Here is a 22,509-nt window from a genome sequence, read left to right on the forward strand (position 1 = left end):
GAATGTTTGTTTGGCGCCACCAGCAGGACAAACTGGAACCAACATGAATACTGGTTCACACTGGTTCACACTGGTTCACACTGGTTCACACAACAAAACACAAAATAAAGAATTAATGTTTCATTACTAAACTGAACGTGTCATTTCCTGCTTTTCTTTATAAAAACCTCAGATGAGTTTGTTTGTTGCTTCAGTTTCTCTATAATAATAACAATAATAATAATAATAACAATAATAATAATAATAATAACAATAACAATAATAATAATAACAATAATAATAATAATAATAACAATAATAATAATAATAACAATAATAATAACAATAATAATAACAACAACAATAATAATAACAACAATAATAATAACAATAATAATAATAATAATAATAACAATAATAATAATAATAACAATAACAATAATAACAATAATAATAACAATAATAATAATAATAACAATAACAATAATAATAACAATAATAATAATAATAATAACAACAACAATAATAATAACAATAATAATAACAATATTTAATAATAATAATAATTTAACCACATTTAAAGTTGTTATGAATAAATCCTCCTTCGTTCATGTGTTGATTATTTTGTTGTTGTGGGAAACAGAGAATAAAGTTTATGTCAGAACTAAATTAATTTTCATAATATAAAAATATAAAAATATTAATTAACTTATAAAACCAAAACATCCAGAAAGAAACTAAATAAAGTGAGTTTGTGTTGATCAGCTGTTCTGCGGCGCCGCCTTGTGGTGGAAACAGGAAGTGCTCATCAGGTCACACAGGAAGCTTTAATATTTAATAAACTGATCATAAATCAAACAGTTTGATCGACATCAACACATCAGTCTAATCAATCAATCTGCTGATTAAACTGCAGGCAAGTTTTTACCAGAATATTCTAGTCAACAACGACTTCCTGTGGCCACCATGTCTGTTATTGATCATCAATAATCAACCTATAACTGGTTAATAACTGTCTATAATGCAGCTGATATCAGTGTTAATGTATTAATCAATAATTATAACTGACAGAAGTGTTTGCTGCTGTAGAAACATCATCAATGATAATATAATAATATAAAATATGTTTTCATAGAAGTAAATATCTGTTTATAACCACGTTATAGTTATTAGTTTATTAAACATTGATTCTCCTGATCAATAGTCTGAAACACAAACAATCAATTTATTTTCATGTGCAGAAAAACAGAAAAACATTAATTTTTCACATCAATATAAATATTTCTCTGAATAAATGACAGATTAACACAAACAGGAAACGGTGAGATTTCATCTGATTTTATTCAAAAACACTCGTTACAGCGAACCAATCAGAAGACAGGAATAAAAAAATAAAATTAAATCAGAAGAAGAAGAAAAAACTCAAAACAGGTTTAAAAAGACGACACGACAAAAACCTTCAGAGACCGCCGGACCAGTATTTACAGAGCAGATCCAGGATCCGGGATCCAGGATCCGGACGCCGAGCCGCAGAGCCCACAGGTGACAGGTGAGGAGGGGGCAGGGCTAAAGAAAGCTACAGCCAATCACAGCAGATCAATAATCAATGAACTAACAGATCAACACGCCTGAAGGTCCACAGAGGAAACTGGTTTTAACTGGTTTTAACTGGTTTTATCTCGTCATGCGGATCAATTCCTCCATAAAATAATATGATTGAATTAATTATTATTGATCAGTCTATAAACAGTAATAACTATCATGTGATTATAAGCAGATGTTTATTAATGTTTATTATTTATTATTTTATATTATTACAGCTGTTTTATTATCATTGATGATGTTTCTACAGCAGGAAACACTTCTGTTATAATTATTGATTAATACATTAACACTGATATCTGCTGACAGTTATTAACTCTTTATAGACTGATTATTGATGATCAATAACAAAAACAAACATTTCCATCAGCTGATAATAAAGTTTATTGTATTTTTATCTTTCACACGTTTCTTTAATTGATCTCGATGTGTTTTAACAACAACTGCTGGATGATGTTTAAACTACGTTACCCATGAGCCTCGGCTGCTGTTGCTATGGAGACGGAGCCAGTCAGAGACGTCAATCAGAGCTTAATGACACTGATTAAACCTGCAGATTGTTAAAAGTTGAATCTTCAGCTTCTGGTCGCCGTTAGCAACGAAGCATCTGACTGAATATGAAGCTCTGTGATTGGCTGCTTCTTGCTGAAATGCACCCTGGGAGTCGTAGTTTACGTCTAGCCTGAAACCTTTAAGCTTTTACTAAAGAAGCAGATATTTGACACGTTGAGTCTTTTATTGATCAGCTTCATCTGAGCAGCTCGTCATCATTTAACGATCGATCTTCATCGTTTCTTCAGACGTGACGGCGTTCGAGGACGGAAACGTTCTGATGTTTGTTTTTAATCATCTGTTTGTTTGATAAACAACAGAAAACAAGTGGAATGAAATTAAATGACTTAACGAGCAGACGCAGCACTGACAGTTATTGATACCTGATCAGAGCGTGTGATCAATAAACAGGAAGTGTGAAACGTGTGTGAACTCGTTTAGAAAATGTTTGAATAATAAAGATTATCTTCACAGTGACGACCAATCAGATTCTGCGCAGCGTCGCCCCCCCGCTGGCACACTGAGCTGTCTGTCAGCTGAGTATTGATCTGTATTGATCAGCTGATCATGTGATCAGTATTCAGTCAGCAGAGAAATGATCCTGAACCTGAACTCAGCGTCCTGTTTCCTGTCTCTCTGCGGCTCTGAGGGGTCAAAGGTCAAGGGGAGATGAGGGGGCGGGGTCAGGTGTTACAGTGTGTGAAGATGGTTAAAACTACTCGTCGTCTTCGTCTCCGTCATCACCTTCATCATCCGCGTCTCTCTTCCTCTTCTCCCCCCGAACACCGTCCTCATCTGAGAGACAGACAGGTAGAGAGAGAGACAGGTAGAGAGAGAGACAGGTAGAGAGAGAGAGAGAGAGACAGGTAGAGAGAGAGAGACAGGTAGAGAGAGAGACAGGTAGAGAGAGAGAGAGAGACAGGTAGAGAGAGAGAGACAGGTAGAGAGAGAGAGACAGGTAGAGAGAGAGAGAGAGACAGGTAGAGAGAGAGAGAGAGACAGGTAGAGAGAGAGAGAGACAGGTAGAGAGAGAGACAGGTAGAGAGAGAGAGACAGGTAGAGAGACAGACAAGTAGAGAGAGAGAGACAGGCAGAGAGAGAGAGACAGGTAGAGAGAGAGAGAGAGAGAGAGAGAGAGAGAGAGAGAGAGAGAGAGAGAGAGGTAGAGAGAGAGAGAGAGAGACAGGTAGAGAGAGAGAGACAGGTAGAGAGAGAGAGAGAGAGAGAGAGAGAGAGAGAGAGAGAGAGGTAGAGAGAGAGAGAGAGAGACAGGTAGAGAGAGAGAGACAGGTAGAGAGAGAGAGAGAGACAGGTAGAGAGAGAGAGAGAGACAGGTAGAGAGAGACAGGTAGAGAGAGAGAGACAGGTAGAGAGAGAGAGACAGGTAGAGAGAGAGAGAGACAGGTAGAGAGAGAGACAGGTAGAGAGAGAGAGAGAGAGACAGGTAGAGAGAGAGAGAGAGAGACAGGTAGAGAGAGAGGTAGAGAGAGAGAGAGACAGGTAGAGAGAGAGAGAGAGAGACAGGTAGAGAGAGACAGGTAGAGAGAGAGAGACAGGTAGAGAGAGAGAGAGACAGGTAGAGAGAGAGAGAGAGAGACAGGTAGAGAGAGAGGTAGAGAGAGAGAGAGACAGGTAGAGAGACAGGTAGAGAGAGAGAGAGACAGGTAGAGAGACAGGTAGAGAGAGAGAGAGACAGGTAGAGAGAGAGGTAGAGAGAGAGAGAGACAGGTAGAGAGAGAGGTAGAGAGACAGGTAGAGAGACAGGTAGAGAGAGAGGTAGAGAGAGAGAGAGACAGGTAGAGAGACAGGTAGAGAGAGAGAGAGACAGGTAGAGAGAGAGGTAGAGAGAGAGAGAGACAGGTAGAGAGACAGGTAGAGAGAGAGAGACAGGTAGAGAGACAGGTAGAGAGAGAGGGAGACAGGTAGAGAGAGAGGTAGAGAGAGAGAGAGACAGGTAGAGAGACAGGTAGAGAGAGAGAGAGACAGGTAGAGAGACAGGTAGAGAGAGAGAGAGACAGGTAGAGAGAGAGGTAGAGAGAGAGAGAGACAGGTAGAGAGACAGGTAGAGAGAGAGAGAGACAGGTAGAGAGAGAGAGACAGGTAGAGAGAGAGAGAGAGACAGGTAGAGAGAGAGAGACAGGTAGAGAGAGAGACAGGTAGAGAGAGAGACAGGTAGAGAGAGAGAGACAGGTAGAGAGAGAGACAGGTAGAGAGAGAGAGAGAGAGGTAGAGAGAGAGAGACAGGTAGAGAGAGAGAGAGACAGGTAGAGAGAGAGAGACAGGTAGAGAGAGAGAGAGAGAGAGAGAGAGAGAGAGAGAGACAGGTAGAGAGAGAGACAGGTAGAGAGAGAGAGAGAGAGGTAGAGAGAGAGAGACAGGTAGAGAGAGAGAGAGACAGGTAGAGAGAGAGAGACAGGTAGAGAGAGAGACAGGTAGAGAGAGAGACAGGTAGAGAGAGAGACAGGTAGAGAGAGAGACAGGTAGAGAGAGAGAGACAGGTAGAGAGAGAGACAGGTAGAGAGAGAGAGACAGGTAGAGAGAGAGAGACAGGTAGAGAGAGAGAGAGAGAGAGAGAGAGAGAGAGAGAGACAGGTAGAGAGAGAGAGAGACAGGCAGAGAGAGAGACAGGTAGAGAGAGAGAGACAGGTAGAAAGAGAGAGAGGTAGAGAGAGAGAGAGGTAGAGAGAGAGAGAGGTAGAGAGAGAGAGAGACAGGTAGACAGACAGGCAGAGAGAGAGAGACAGGTAGAGAGAGAGAGAGATACAGGCAGAGAGAGAGAGAGACAGGTAGAGAGAGAGAGAGAGGTAGAGAGAGAGACAGGTAGAGAGAGAGAGACAGGTAGAGAAAGAGAGAGACAGGTAGAGAGACAGGCAGAGAGAGAGAGACAGGTAGACAGACAGGTAGAGAGAGAGAGAGATACAGGCAGAGAGAGAGAGAGACAGGTAGAGAAATGTTTTGAATGTTTAAAACATCTTTATTTATCTCGTCATCAGATCAACAAGCATTAAAAACAACAACAACAGCAGATTGAGCCCAACATGCGTCCAAAGCAGAGCTCCTCCTCATCAATGGATCATTCATCAACCTGTAATAGTTGTGATCAATTTTCAGTCTGCTGGTTATCATTCTGATCAGTACGGTGATAACATCAAAGTCCAAAGAACCATTTATCTTGTTGTAGAGAGAGAGAGACAGGTAGAGAGACAGGCGGAGAGAGAGACAGGTAGAGAGACAGGTAGAGAGAGAGAGTAGTTATAGGATCCAGCTGTTAACAGCTGCTTCTGGACCAGCTGAAGACAAACTATTCAGTAAAGTTTCAGACGTCAGTTTAAAAACTTTCAGTCGGTTTTTTAAAGTTGGAACATTATTATTATAGTTATTGTTGTTGTTATTATTGTTGTTTTGTTATTATTATTATTTTGTTATTGTTGTTGTTGTTGTTATTACAGTTTAATGATGATCGAGCAGTTCCACCTGCTGAGGAAGATCATGTAACAGGATCAAAAGCTCCAGAACAGTGATCAAATATGAAGCGATGACATCATCTATAAATATCTTTATATTTGAGGACTTTATGGTAAACATGTATGTTTGTGGGTCGGCGGCTCTAACGCTGCTGCAGGATCAAAACTCTGATTAAACACAAACCTCCATCTTCCTCTTCCTCCTCCTCGTCGTCCTCTTCCTCTTCCACATAGTCTCCATCGTCTTCTTCATCCTGAGAGGAGACAACAGCGCCGCTCAGTGGTCACAACCAGGAACTTCATCACAAACACCAGCAGGTCTGATTTCAACCACACGACTCACCTGGATGCCGTCCTTCATCAGGTACGACAGGCCCACCTCATCCTCGTCTCCTTCAGAGCCTTCATCTTCATCATCATCCTCATCCTCGTCATCCTCGTCGTCGTCTCCGGGTGGACCGGCTTCATCGTCATCGTCTGGAACACGACGCCACCACACGCAGTGTTTAATGTCACATGTTAAAAAAATAAACTCACCTCTGATCACTTCCTGCTTTCTGATTTACAGAAACTCAAACAACAAACCACACTGATCAGATCAATCAGTCTGATCAGATCAATCAGTCTGATCAGATCCATCAGACTGATCAGATCCATCAGTCTGATCAGATCCATCAGTCTGATCAGATCCATCAGACTGATCAGATCCATCAGTCTGATCAGATCCATCAGTCTGATCAGATCCATCAGACTGATCAGATCCATCAGTCTGATCAGATCCATCACAGTGTTACTGTGTGTGTGTTACAGAGGTGTGTGTGTGTGTGTGTGTGTTACAGAGGTGTGTGTGTGTGTGTGTGTGTGTGTGTGTGTGTTACAGAGGTGTGTGTGTGTGTGTGTGTGTTACAGAGGTGTGTGTGTGTGTGTGTGTGTGTGTGTGTGTGTGTGTGTTACAGAGGTGTGTGTGTGTGTGTGTGTGTTACAGAGGTGTGTGTGTGTTACAGAGGTGTGTGTGTGTGTGTGTGTTACAGAGGTGTGTGTGTGTGTGTGTGTGTGTTACAGAGGTGTGTGTGTGTGTGTGTGTGTGTGTGTTACAGAGGTGTGTGTGTGTGTGTGTGTGTTACAGAGGTGTGTGTGTGTGTGTGTGTGTGTGTGTGTGTGTGTGTTACAGAGGTGTGTGTGTGTGTGTGTGTGTGTGTTACAGAGGTGTGTGTGTGTGTGTGTGTTACAGAGGTGTGTGTGTGTGTGTTACAGAGGTGTGTGTGTGTGTGTGTGTGTGTTACAGAGGTGTGTGTGTGTGTGTTACAGAGGTGTGTGTGTGTGTGTGTGTGTGTGTTACAGAGGTGTGTGTGTGTGTGTGTGTGTGTGTGTGTGTGTGTGTTACCGTTGTCGTTCTCGGAGTCGGGCACCTCGTTGTCCTCCTGGTCGTATCCGTCCAGGTAGGTGAGTTGCGGCAGCAGCTCGAACACGCTCTCTCTGTACTCGTCCAGCGTGGTGACCTCACAGCTGTACAGGTCCAGGCTCGTCAGGTTCTTCAGGTTCTGCTGCAGAACAACAAGAGCAGAGAGAACCGGTCAGCTGATGGAACATTTCAACCATCATCTCACTTCTTCACATTCTGTCCCTTTCAGAATAAAAGCCTGTTTCTTCTTCTCTGTGCAGTTTGTTCTAAAAGTTTCTCTGAATTCACCTTAAATCTCAGTTTAACACCTGAACGTACCTGCAGGATTGATCTAATTTAACTCATTTGGAGCCAATCGTGGTCCAGTATGCAAATTACACAAGTGTGATGTGGAGACGTGAAACCTCCAGTGCATTAAAATGTCTGCAGGAGATCTTCAACTTACGCTGATTACATCAAAATAACATCAAAATAACATCAAAATAACATCAAAATAACATCAGTGAAGCCAAAATGTGAACGTGTTAGAATAACAGACACACTCAGGCTGCTAGCTGCTGATGCTAATGCTAGCTGCTGCTGATGCTAATGCTAGCTGCTGCTGATGCTAGCTGCTGCTGCTGCTAATGCTAGCTGCTGCTGATGCTAATGCTAGCTGCTGCTGATGCTAGCTGCTGCTGATGCTAATGCTAGCTGCTGCTGATGCTAATGCTAGCTGCTGCTGATGCTAATGCTAGCTGCTAATGCTAGCTGCTGCTGATGCTAATGCTAGCTGCTGCTGATGCTAATGCTAGCTGCTGCTGACTGTGTTTGTGTCTGTCTGACGCTGTAACCTGAGTCCTGCAGCAGACACAGTGATGACAGGCTGACAGAGACGCTGTTTGTCTAAAAATATGAACATTTAGGAGCAGAAAAGTCAAGAAATGCACTGAAAAGAAGAACAGACAGAGAAAGCTTCAAAACTAGTAGAACAAGGAGAGAAAATATCAGCAAATTCATGAAGAAACATTTTTGAACGTTCTTGCTAATTGTCTTGAATGTTATTGTTGGCAAAACTTGATTAACTTTATTATCAGTTCAGCAGTTCACACACTGATGTGTTTTAAAACAGGAAAAGTCAGACTAACCTGTCGATCGCTGCCTGTTCTCAGGATTAAAGGCCTCTAACGTGATAAGATGTTGGTGTTTTATATGTAGTATGACTTTAAGGGCGTCTCTTATTATGACCAATAAAACTTGACAGTATATCAGTTTTAATGATGTAAAGACTGCAGAAGCTGATGTTTGGTTTCCAGGTTCATCTGTTATTGATTATCTTCACATCTTCAACTTTCAGCATCATTTATCAGAAGATTTCTGTTTATGATCTGAATCCGACAGTAATAACTTCACCACTTTCCTCCTGGAAACAGAATCCATCTCCATCAAAACAAAGAAGAGAAACAGGACGTGTAAACAGCAGGAAGTGTCTCCGTGGAAACGGACTCACCAGAACCTCGATGGTGCTCAGCTCCTTGATCTTGTTGCCGCTCAGGTTCAGGTACGTCAAGTTGGGACATTTCTCCGCCAGCGTGTCCAAACCTCCTGAGATGGTGTTATCACTCACCTCCAACTGCAACACAAAGCACACCGCCGACAGCTCACACAGCTGTTTGCGTGAATACATTTCAAACAGTGTTGCATTGTGGGAACAGGAAGCGGGCACTGACCTTGCGTAGTTTGGGCAGTGAGGGCAGTTTGGAGAGTGAGGTGAGGCCGATGTTCACCATGCTGAGGATCTCCAGCTCCGAGTACTCGTCTGTCAGACCTTCAACCTCCCCGTCACTGGAGCGACAGTTATCCACCACCAGCTCCGCCACCTCAACGACACAGAACACGCCATCATGTAACATATAACACGCCATCATGTAACATATAACACGCCATCATGTAACATATAACACGCCATCATGTAGCAACAACATAAAACACGCCATCATGTAACAACAACAACATATAACACGCCATCATGTAACATATAACACGCCATCATGTAACACATAACGCGCCATCATGCAACATATAACGCGCCATCATGTAACACATAACACGCCATCATGTAACATATAACGCGCCATCATGTAACACATAACACGCCATCATGTAACATATAACGCGCCATCATGTAACATATAACGCGCCATCATGCAACATATAACGCGCCATCATGTAACATATAACACGCCATCATGTAACAACAACATAAAACACGCCATCATGTAACATATAACACGCCATCATGTAACACAGAACACGCCATCATGTAACACATAACACGCCGTCATGTAACGCAGAACACGCCATCATGTAACATATAACACGCCATCATGTAACATATAACACGCCATCATGTAACATATAACACGCCATCATGTAACATATAACACGCCATCATGTAACATATAACGCGCCATCATGTAACATATAACGCGCCATCATGCAACATATAACACGCCATCATGCAACATATAACACGCCATCATGTAACATATAACACGCCATCATGTAACAACAACATAAAACACGCCATCATGTAACAACAACATAAAACACGCCATCATGTAGCAACAACAACATAAAACACGCCATCATGTAACAACATAAAACACGCCATCATGTAACAACAACATAAAACACGCCATCATGTAACAACAACATAAAACACGCCATCATGTAACAACAACATAAAACACGCCATCATGTAACAACAACATAAAACACGCCATCATGTAACAACAACATAAAACACGCCATCATGTAACAACAACATAAAACACGCCATCATGTAACAACAACATAAAACACGCCATCATGTAACAACAACATAAAACACGCCATCATGTAACAACAACATAAAACACGCCATCATGTAACAACAACATAAAACACGCCATCATGTAACAACATATATCACGCCATCATGTAACAACAACATAAAACACGCCATCATGTAACAACATATAACACGCCATCATGTAACAACATATATCACGCCATCATGTAACAACATATATCACGCCATCATGTAACAACAACATAAAACACACCATCATGTAGCAACAACATAAAACACACCATCATGTAACAACAACATAAAACACGCCATCATGTAACAACAACATAAAACACGCCATCATGTAACAACATAAAACACGCCATCATGTAACAACAACATAAAACACACCATCATGTAACAACAACATAAAACACGCCATCATGTAACAACAACAACATATAACACGCCATCATGTAACATATAACACGCCATCATGTAACACATAACGCGCCATCATGCAACATATAACGCGCCATCATGTAACACATAACACGCCATCATGTAACATATAACGCGCCATCATGTAACATATAACGCGCCATCATGCAACATATAACGCGCCATCATGTAACATATAACACGCCATCATGTAACAACAACATAAAACACGCCATCATGTAACATATAACACGCCATCATGTAACACAGAACACGCCATCATGTAACACATAACACGCCGTCATGTAACGCAGAACACGCCATCATGTAACATATAACACGCCATCATGTAACATATAACACGCCATCATGTAACATATAACACGCCATCATGTAACATATAACGCGCCATCATGTAACATATAACGCGCCATCATGCAACATATAACACGCCATCATGCAACATATAACACGCCATCATGTAACATATAACACGCCATCATGTAACAACAACATAAAACACGCCATCATGTAACAACAACATAAAACACGCCATCATGTAGCAACAACAACATAAAACACGCCATCATGTAACAACATAAAACACGCCATCATGTAACAACAACATAAAACACGCCATCATGTAACAACAACATAAAACACGCCATCATGTAACAACAACATAAAACACGCCATCATGTAACAACAACATAAAACACGCCATCATGTAACAACAACATAAAACACGCCATCATGTAACAACAACATAAAACACGCCATCATGTAACAACAACATAAAACACGCCATCATGTAACAACAACATAAAACACGCCATCATGTAACAACAACATAAAACACGCCATCATGTAACAACAACATAAAACACGCCATCATGTAACAACATATATCACGCCATCATGTAACAACAACATAAAACACGCCATCATGTAACAACATATAACACGCCATCATGTAACAACATATATCACGCCATCATGTAACAACATATATCACGCCATCATGTAACAACAACATAAAACACACCATCATGTAGCAACAACATAAAACACACCATCATGTAACAACAACATAAAACACGCCATCATGTAACAACAACATAAAACACGCCATCATGTAACAACATAAAACACGCCATCATGTAACAACAACATAAAACACACCATCATGTAACAACAACATAAAACACGCCATCATGTAACAACAACATAAAACACGCCATCATGTAACAACATATATCACGCCATCATGGAACAACAACATAAAACACGCCATCATGTAACAACATATAACACGCCATCATGTAACAACATAAAACACGCCATCATGTAGCAACAACAACATAAAACACGCCATCATGTAACAACAACATAAAACACGCCATCATGTAGCAACAACAACATAAAACACGCCATCATGTAACAACAACATAAAACACGCCATCATGTAGCAACAACATAAAACACGCCATCATGTAACAACAACATAAAACACGCCATCATGTAACAACAACATAAAACACGCCATCATGTAACAACAACATAAAACACGCCATCATGTAACAACAACATAAAACACACCATCATGTAACAACAACATAAAACACGCCATCATGTAACAACATAAAACACGCCATCATGTAACAACAACATAAAACACGCCATCATGTAACAACAACATAAAACACGCCATCATGTAACAACAACATAAAACACGCCATCATGTAACAACAACATAAAACACGCCATCATGTAACAACAACATAAAACACGCCATCATGTAACAACAACATAAAACACGCCATCATGTAACAACAACATAAAACACGCCATCATGTAACAACAACATAAAACACGCCATCATGTAACAACAACATAAAACACGCCATCATGTTACAACAACATAAAACACGCCATCATGTAACAACATATATCACGCCATCATGTAACAACAACATAAAACACGCCATCATGTAACAACATAAAACACGCCATCATGTAACAACATATATCACGCCATCATGTAACAACAACATAAAACACGCCATCATGTAACAACAACATAAAACACGCCATCATGTAACAACAACATAAAACACGCCATCATGTAACAACAACATAAAACACGCCATCATGTAACAACAACATAAAACACGCCATCATGTAACAACAACATAAAACACGCCATCATGTAACAACAACATAAAACACACCATCATGTAGCAACAACATAAAACACACCATCATGTAACAACAACATAAAACACGCCATCATGTAACAACAACATAAAACACACCATCATGTAACAACAACATAAAACACGCCATCATGTAACAACAACATAAAACACGCCATCATGTAACAACAACATAAAACACGCCATCATGTAACAACAACATAAAACACACCATCATGTAGCAACAACATAAAACACACCATCATGTAACAACAACATAAAACACGCCATCATGTAACAACAACATAAAACACGCCATCATGTAACAACAACATAAAACACGCCATCATGTAACAACAACATAAAACACGCCATCATGTAACAACAACATAAAACACACCATCATGTAACAACAACATAAAACACGCCATCATGTAACAACAACATAAAACACGCCATCATGTAACAACAACATAAAACACACCATCATGTAGCAACAACATAAAACACGCCATCATGTAACAACAACATAAAACACGCCATCATGTAACAACAACATAAAACACGCCATCATGTAACAACAACATAAAACACGCCATCATGTAACAACAACATAAAACACGCCATCATGTAACAACAACATAAAACACGCCATCATGTAACAACAACATAAAACACGCCATCATGTAACAACATATATCACGCCATCATGTAACAACAACATAAAACACGCCATCATGTAACAACAACATAAAACACGCCATCATGTAACAACATAAAACACGCCATCATGTAGCAACAACATAAAACACGCCATCATGTAACAACAACATAAAACACGCCATCATGTAGCAACAACAACATAAAACACGCCATCATGTAACAACAACATAAAACACGCCATCATGTAGCAACAACATAAAACACGCCATCATGTAACAACAACAACATAAAACACGCCATCATGTAGCAACAACATAAAACACGCCATCATGTAACAACAACATAAAACACGCCATCATGTAACAACAACATAAAACACGCCATCATGTAACAACAACATAAAACACGCCATCATGTAACAACAACATAAAACACGCCATCATGTAACAACAACATAAAACACGCCATCATGTAACAACAACATAAAACACGCCATCATGTAGCAACAACATAAAACACGCCATCATGTAACAACAACATAAAACACGCCATCATGTAGCAACAACATAAAACACGCCATCATGTAACAACATAAAACACGCCATCATGTAGCAACAACATAAAACACGCCATCATGTAACAACAACATAAAACACGCCATCATGTAGCAACAACAACATAAAACACGCCATCATGTAACAACAACATAAAACACGCCATCATGTAGCAACAACATAAAACACGCCATCATGTAACAACAACAACATAAAACACGCCATCATGTAGCAACAACATAAAACACGCCATCATGTAACAACAACATAAAACACGCCATCATGTAACAACAACATAAAACACGCCATCATGTAACAACAACATAAAACACGCCATCATGTAACAACAACATAAAACACGCCATCATGTAACAACAACATATAACACGCCATCATGTGGCAACAACATATAACACGCCATCATGTAACAACATATAACACGCCATCATGTAACAACATATAACACGCCATCATGTAACAACAACATAAAACACGCCATCATGTAACAACAACATAAAACACGCCATCATGTAACAACAACATAAAACACGCCATCATGTAACAACAACATAAAACACGCCATCATGTAACAACAACATAAAACACGCCATCATGTAACAACAACATAAAACACACCATCATGTAACAACAACATAAAACACGCCATCATGTAACAACAACATAAAACACGCCATCATGTAACAACAACATAAAACACACCATCATGTAACAACAACATAAAACACACCATCATGTAGCAACAACATAAAACACACCATCATGTAACAACAACATAAAACACGCCATCATGTAACAACAACATAAAACACGCCATCATGTAACAACAACATAAAACACGCCATCATGTAACAACAACATAAAACACGCCATCATGTAACAACATATATCACGCCATCATGTAACAACAACATAAAACACGCCATCATGTAACAACATATAACACGCCATCATGTAACAACATATATCACGCCATCATGTAACAACATATATCACGCCATCATGTAACAACATATATCACGCCATCATGTAACAACATATATCACGCCATCATGTAACAACATATAACACGCCATCATGTAACAACATATAACACGCCATCATGTAACAACATATAACACGCCATCATGTAACAACATATATCACGCCATCATGTAACAACATATAACACGCCATCATGTGGCAACAACATATAACACGCCATCATGTAACAACATATATCACGCCATCATGTAACAACATATATCACGCCATCATGTAACAACATATATCACGCCATCATGTAACAACATATAACACGCCATCATGTAACAACATATATCACGCCATCATGTAACAACATATATCACGCCATCATGTAACAACATATAACACGCCATCATGTAACAACATATAACACGCCATCATGTAACAACATATAACACGCCATCATGTAACAACATATATCACGCCATCATGTAACAACATATAACACGCCATCATGTGGCAACAACATATAACACGCCATCATGTAACAACATATATCACGCCATCATGTAACAACATATATCACGCCATCATGTAACAACATATAACACGCCATCATGTGGCAACAACATATAACACGCCATCATGTGGCAACAACATATAACACGCCATCATGTGGCAACAACATATAACACGCCATCATGTAACAACATATAACACGCCATCATGTAACAACATATAACACGCCATCATGTAACAACATATAACACGCCATCATGTAACAACATATAACACGCCATCATGTGGCAACAACATATAACACGCCATCATGTAACAACATATAACACGCCATCATGTAACAACATATAACACGCCATCATGTAACAACATATAACACGCCATCATGTGGCAACAACATATAACACGCCATCATGTAACATGCAGGCTGTCTGCCCGTCTTGTATTTTCAGGTTTCTGTATCTGCAGGTTTATTGAGCCACAGATCAAAGTTGGGTTTTGTTTTAATCGCAGATTATTAAAACTGAAAAACATATGAACTTCGATAACTGACTCATGATCACAAACAGAGAAAATTCTGTGTTTGTCTGGTTGGTTGACTGTATTCGTTTAATCTGGTGGGATATGTTTCCATGTTTACTACGGTCAGATTTATTTAAACCTTATTTATGAAACAGAAAAACACGATGATAAACCTGACTTACTGAGATAAGTCTGGCTTAACGAGTAACCTTGCTTTATGACCCTTCAGAAGAAAACTGCCCAGATATTAAGTATCTGCACAGTTTTTGTTTTGCTTTTGCAGCACTATCTGAAATAAAATAATGGGAACTACAAGTCTAAACTTTAATGTGAGCAGGTTGACAGCAATCTAGAAGAGCTGTGTGGGAGATAAAACCCTTTTAAACACAGTGATCAGGCTTCTCTCCCCCATCATGGACTGACTCCTCTCAGCTCAGACACTCTTTGGTGACCCGCCACACAGCCAGCAGCTGCTCCTCTCTGCCTCCACTTTGTCGCTTTAAACGTGTCATATCGGAGTAATTATGGAAACAAACTGACCGGATAAGAACCGTTTCATTAAACCAAACTGCTGCTGTGGAAACGTTTCTCCAGACTTCATCACAATAACATCTTTTCTCGCGTCATTAAGTACTTTGTTGAATCGGCTAAACATTGAATTGCGTGTTTATTTTATTTTTTTTTACGGATTTGCGGGTTTCTTTCACCGAACACCCAAACACAGCAGGGTGGGCGGGAACAGCAGGGTGAACAAGTCTAAACTTACCAATTAGTGGAAAACAAGCGATGTTAGTTTGATTATGTGTCGGCCGAATGGAGCAGCAGCACCTGGCGAACACGGAAAACACTTTAAATGGTGTTGTGGCATAAAACAACGTTGGCCTCCAGCCGAGTCCCCTTAAACCTGGGATTGATGAACGGAGTCTGGCTGAACGCGCCGTTAGATTGTATGATTGGTGGAAAACTACTTTACCTCGCAGGTTAAATGGCAGCCTGCTCGGCCGCGCGGTGACCCGGGAGAGTTTAAACATGTAACCAAGACCAAATATTCATAGAGACGTGTTTTTAACAACCGCGCATCCGCACCGACCCCCGGTCAGCTCACCCCGAGCCCGGCTGTGTTATGACGGCTGGGCGCCAGGTTAGCTTGTTAGCCTGGATGCTAGCTGCGGGAGGCTCGCGCGAGGCTCCACGGAGCCCCATGAGCGAGAACTCAGCGCGAGAGACGCTGCGCGCGGCGGGCGGGATCCTCCGGAGACGGACCGGACGGACCGGAGGAGCCGCCTCCATGTTGGAGCTGCGATCAAGTGGTTTTGTGGGTCAAAATGTCGGAACCGAACCGCAGCGGAGACATTTTGCAGTTCGAGCGGAGAAACTTGACGTCTGACTGTTTTCAGCACCGTCATGTCGGTCGAATCTGCATCCTTCAGAAATACATGAAAGTCCGCGCTGTTGTAGTTACACACCTCCGCGGGTTTCCTGTTCCTCAGCTCCAGGCTGATCCTCTTCTTCATCTCCATGTCGAACACAGAAAAAACAAAGTATAACAAAGCAAAACTGAAAATAAAACAGATATACTGAGGCACGCGCTCACAGATGGACGCCAGGCGATAACTAAACCTCCATGTTCGCTCGCGCCCGTCCTCCGCTGGCAGGCCACGCCCCCTTCATGATGAATATTCATATATTTTCAGATTCTGTCCTCCTATTGGTCCGATGGCGCGCCACTCACCGAGTCCCTCCCCCATTCGCTTATTATGCAAGACTCTTTTCTACTATTGGCTGGAATTACAAAGGCGGTACTTTGCTGTAACCAATAAGAAGGCGGACTTGAAACATTTAAACGTTACACACTCCCTGTTTTTGTCCTCGTTGGCGCCATATTTTACTGATAGCTTCACGTTCGCTCCGACATTCATTCATAAAGGTAAAACTACAACACTAAAGACAAAAACATTGAAACTACTCTTATGTATATGATTATGTCAGATAACATTTGCCATTACATGCAAAGTTTTGTTTTTTCTCTAACAAAAATACAAACACAAAATAAGATCTTGCAAACACGTCTAACAAACACGTAACAGACAAATATACAAATATATGTTTAGAGACTAGAAAGAGAAAAAAGAAAAGGTTAGTACAGTGTTGTAATCTTGGATAATATTATTGTAAACAGCAGACTCAACTGGTTTGTTTTAGGCTGCCATTCCTTAACAAGTTTGTCCGCAGACTAAATCTAATCTCCAATTTAAGAAGAAGAATATGTTTGATCAGGTGTTTAAAGGAAGGAGGAGCGGATTGTGTCCAGTTAAGCTGAATGAATCTTCTGGCTAATATTCAGTTGTTTTAAGAAGTGAGTCACCTTCAGACTGGATACCAAACAGTGCTGTGAGAAGGTTTGTCTGTACTGGTTTCTTCAAAATACTTGATAAAGCATTAAAGATGGAGAACCAGAACATGTTGGCTGATGTTGCAGGTGTCTGGATATCTTTGAGGGATGTAGTCTTTGGACCACCTTGACCTGAATTCAACTAGTACATATAGGCTGTACATATTGAGTGTATTCTTGAAAGTATTTTTGACCAAATTTCACCTGTGATCTCTACGTTCAGGTCATGTTGCCATACCAACAGCTGTACTTTGTAGAGTTGATGGCTCTGTATGCAAAACAGATAAAATGCCTTTAAGAGAAGAGCTGTGGGCAATAATGGATGGATGGATTGAGACCCAATGACGGATTTGCAATTATAAAAAACAATGTGTCCTTGGTTTATCAAATTTAGCTGCTAGCTCCTTGAATAAAGCACAAACAGATGATATATGGAGATTTTTGAATGATTGAAAACCTTTACTATACCAGCCATAGAAAGAATCATCATGAAGGGAAGAACAAAATATGTATTTTATATGTTATATATGTTTTAATATTCAATGTTTTTTCTGTTGATCAGTGTAAAAAAATCCACATTAAATCTCCTTTTATTCCATGTTGTAAAACAAGAAAACATGAAAACTTTTGAGAAGGGTGAATATGCTTTGTACAGGAACTGTATATCTGAATATACATAATAAATAACATGACGTTAGTTATCTCAATATGTCTTCCATCACTGCAACACAAACATCTGATGTGAAGGTGATAAAAAAGAAGTGAATGCAGAGACTTATGGGGATGTAAATAATTAAACATTAGCTGTAGAAATCCAGGTTCCGTCCCCGTGAACAGCCACAGTGCCTCTGAGCAAAGCGTCGAGCTGCCGTCTCAGTTTCATCATCAGGAAGGAAGAAAAGCTTCAGATTGATCTTTTATCAGAAACGTTTCATTTGAAAAAAACATCAGATGTTACAGAGTTGAAGACACTTTCAGTATAATAATGTAAAATGTGATAAAAGTCTGAAAGAAAAAAACAACAACAACTGATGACAGAATAAATAATCTGACATTTCAGAGAGGAGCTGAATCACAAAGGAAACGGGGAAATGATGTCATTAAGAGAAGGAAATGCATCTTTGGTAGATAATCAATAAAAATAAATAAACTGTCAAAAACATGTTAAAGATGTACATTTTAAAGTTATCCATCTGTTAAAGGGTCAGTTCACCCAAACTACAAAAATATATTTGATATTTTTTGTCCTGTGGTGCAGACTCAGTGCTGCAGGTGAGACAAAAACTTTTGTTTTGCAAAGAGTTTTGTTGTGATTTAAAATTTAAACAGGTTTTACAAGTAACCTGCGTAAAGCTGAACGTCACAGAAACACAGAAACTCTGATGGATAATAAAGAAGAATGAAATAAGAAGAATGAAACGGGTCCCAGGACTGATCCCTGAGGAACTCCACAGGCCACAGAAACACTAATAACTATTACATTAATAATGTGATCAAGATAAATGTGCGTTTTGTTTAAGAGGTGAGTCACTCCGTCTTCTCCTGCAGGTGTTGAAGTGATGTGAAGCCAATGAGCCTTCAGGTATTTGCCTGAATTTTGTCAAAAAAATCTTGTTGAAATAAAGTAGAAATATATTTTTTATTGAATATAATAACAATAATAATAATAATAATGATACTAATAATAATAATAATAATGTTGAAAGATAAAAATCTGAAAACCAAACAAATTAAATAAACAAATAAATCTCAAACTCTCTGTAGATATCAGTGGGGGGAGGAGAGAACATTTGTTTTTTTAGATGAACTGACCCTTTAATGTGAGATACTGGACGCTGGTATCCATGGAAACACATTTGAATAACTGGAGGGAAGCGATGCTGTGATTGGCTGATTGTCTGAGGCCTGTGTAAACCGACCAATGAGCTGCGGTGTGTTTGTTTCACCTGTCTGGAGGAGGACGGGGTGGGCGGAGCTTATGAATCTCGACGGTGTCAGGTGTCGCTCCATCACAGAGATGTTACAGCTCCGTCTTCTCTGTTTTCAGCTGTAGACGAATCCTCTACTGCCATTGGCTGTCCAGTGAGCTAAACCCAGCCCACCTGCAGCCCACAGGTCATGGATCGTCCTGATGAGGTAACACACACCTGTGTGTCAGAGCGCGTGTTCCCGCGGCGGCAGCGTGTGCAGCACCTGGTCGAGCAGCTGCAGCGCTCGGTGCAGGTGAACCTCCAACCAGCAGGGCGTGTCCTTAATGCTCTGCCGCGGGTAGTCACACCCCCAACCTTTAACGAAGCTCAGGCGCACGATACACAACCTGCGCAGGTCGTCCACACCCACACCTGCTGCACCTGAGCACACACCTGACGGAGGAGGAGGGGAGGGGGGGGGCAAAGGTGAGGGGAGAAGATTGATTTTACATCACAAAACCTTACTGAACTGTCCTCATACACAGCACAGCACGACAGGTACCCAGAGAGAGAGACAGGTACCCAGAGGGAGAGACGGGTACCCAGAGAGAGAGAGAGACAGGCACCCAGAGAGAGAGACAGGTACCCAGAGAGAGAGACAGGTACCCAGAGAGAGAGACATGCACCCAGAGAGAGAGACAGGCACCCAGAGAGAGAGAGACAGGCACCCAGAGAGAGAGACGGGTACCCAGAGAGAGAGACAGGCACCCAGAGAGAGAGACAGGCACCCAGAGAGAGAGAGACAGGTACCCAGAGAGAGAGACGGGTACCCAGAGAGAGAGACGGGTACCCAGAGAGAGAGAGACAGGCACCCAGAGAGAGAGACAGGTACCCAGAGAGAGAGAGACGGGTACCCAGAGAGAGAGAGACGGGTACCCAGAGAGAGAGAGACAGGCACCCAGAGAGAGAGAGACAGGCACCCAGAGAGAGAGACGGGTACCCAGAGAGAGAGACAGGCACCCAGAGAGAGAGACAGGCACCCAGAGAGAGAGACAGGCACCCAGAGAGAGAGAGACAGGCACCCAGAGAGAGAGACGGGTACCCAGAGAGAGAGACAGGCACCCAGAGAGAGAGACAGGCACCCAGAGAGAGAGACAGGTACCCAGAGAGAGAGAGACGGGTACCCAGAGAGAGAGACAGGCACCCAGAGAGAGAGACAGGCACCCAGAGAGAGAGACAGGTACCCAGAGAGAGAGAGACGGGTACCCAGAGAGAGAGAGACGGGTACCCAGAGAGAGAGACAGGCACCCAGAGAGAGAGACAGGCACCCAGAGAGAGAGACAGGCACCCAGAGAGAGAGAGAGACAGGTACCCAGAGAGAGAGACAGGTACCCAGAGAGAGAGACAGGCACCCAGAGAGAGAGAGACAGGCACCCAGAGAGAGAGAGAGGTACCCAGAGAGAGAGAGAGACAGGCACCCAGAGAGAGAGACAGGCACCCAGACAGAGAGAGACAGGCACCCAGAGAGAGAGAGAGACAGGCAGCACTCACCGACAGCGGGGGTTAGCCCCCCTACGCTGCTCTGCCTAGGAATCGCACCAACAACTGCAGCTGCCTGCTGCTGCATCTGTCTGTGACACTGCCTCAGGTCAAACACCTGGAGGGAGAGACAGGTGAGAGACAGACAGGTCAAACACCTGGAGGGAGAGACAGGTGAGAGACAGACAGGTCAAACACCTGGAGGGAGAGACAGGTGAGAGACAGACAGGTCAAACACCTGAGCAGACAGGTGAGAGGCTCTTCAGGTTCTTCAGACCAAAATCATGTAATTTTTACAAATCTTCATTTTAGGACTCAGTGTAACTGCAGGTTTGTCCTGTCAGCGCCTCCTGCAGCCTGCAGAGGTCATTACAATCAAACATCTGATGATTTATTTATTATTTTATTTTATTTTATTTAATTTAATTTCTTTCTTTTTTGACAGTTGACAGTGGAGAAGCAGACAGGAAACAAGGGGGAGAGAGAGGAGCATGACATGCAACAAAAGTGCTGTAACCATGTGGCTATCACAGCGCCCTATTTATTTATTTATTTATTTATTTATTATTTAGTGAATCTACAAATGTTAAGTTTGTCCTCTGTAGATCAGGAATCAGATCAGAGACATCTCAGGATGATCTGAACAGAAGTTGAGATATCTCACTGTGTTCATACTGTGGCTGTAATGATCAGTGTAGCCTGTGGGGGGCGCTAGCAGCATATCAGACTGATGGTAGTCGAGTCCTGTTGGAAGACTTTGGAAAGTCTTGAATCCATCAGATAAAAACAAAAACATCAGCCTTCACGTTAATGTGATCGATACAGACGATCAGCAGAATGTCGTCTGCGTATCGACACACCTTGATGTAAGCTCCGGGGTAGATCTTGTGCACGCCATCTCCCGGCGCTCGGCCGGCCTCACGGTCCAGGTAGAAACTCTGGACAAATACAGAGTGGTCACTAAGGCAACGCATCCAGA

General features: G+C 41.4%; 1 protein-coding gene and 1 pseudogene across 2 annotated transcripts; both read right to left on the reverse strand.

Moving 5' to 3' along the window:
• Nucleotides 1-1,301: 1,301 nt before the first annotated feature.
• Nucleotides 1,302-17,343, reverse strand: LOC122987551 (acidic leucine-rich nuclear phosphoprotein 32 family member E-like). Of its 2 annotated transcripts, none has more exons than XM_044359472.1 (7): nucleotides 17,156-17,343; nucleotides 8,709-8,858; nucleotides 8,489-8,611; nucleotides 6,982-7,141; nucleotides 5,941-6,074; nucleotides 5,782-5,851; nucleotides 1,302-2,928 (listed from the first exon to the last, which is right to left on the reverse strand). In XM_044359472.1, the coding sequence occupies exons 1-7, from the start codon at nucleotides 17,207-17,209 to the stop codon at nucleotides 2,849-2,851; spliced, it is 771 nt and encodes a 256-aa protein (XP_044215407.1). In that variant the 5' UTR covers nucleotides 17,210-17,343; the 3' UTR covers nucleotides 1,302-2,848. The 2 variants fall into 2 exon arrangements, with proteins under 2 accessions (XP_044215407.1, XP_044215408.1); XM_044359473.1 differs by lacking the exon at nucleotides 17,156-17,343 and adding an exon at nucleotides 16,456-16,513.
• A 2,432-nt stretch (nucleotides 17,344-19,775) lies between these two features.
• The window catches only part of LOC122987527, a 19,316-nt pseudogene continuing 16,582 nt past the window's right edge, over nucleotides 19,776-22,509 (reverse strand).

The sequence above is a fragment of the Thunnus albacares genome, chromosome 8 (assembly GCF_914725855.1).
Source record: "Thunnus albacares chromosome 8, fThuAlb1.1, whole genome shotgun sequence".
Taxonomy (NCBI): Eukaryota; Metazoa; Chordata; class Actinopteri; order Scombriformes; family Scombridae; genus Thunnus; species Thunnus albacares.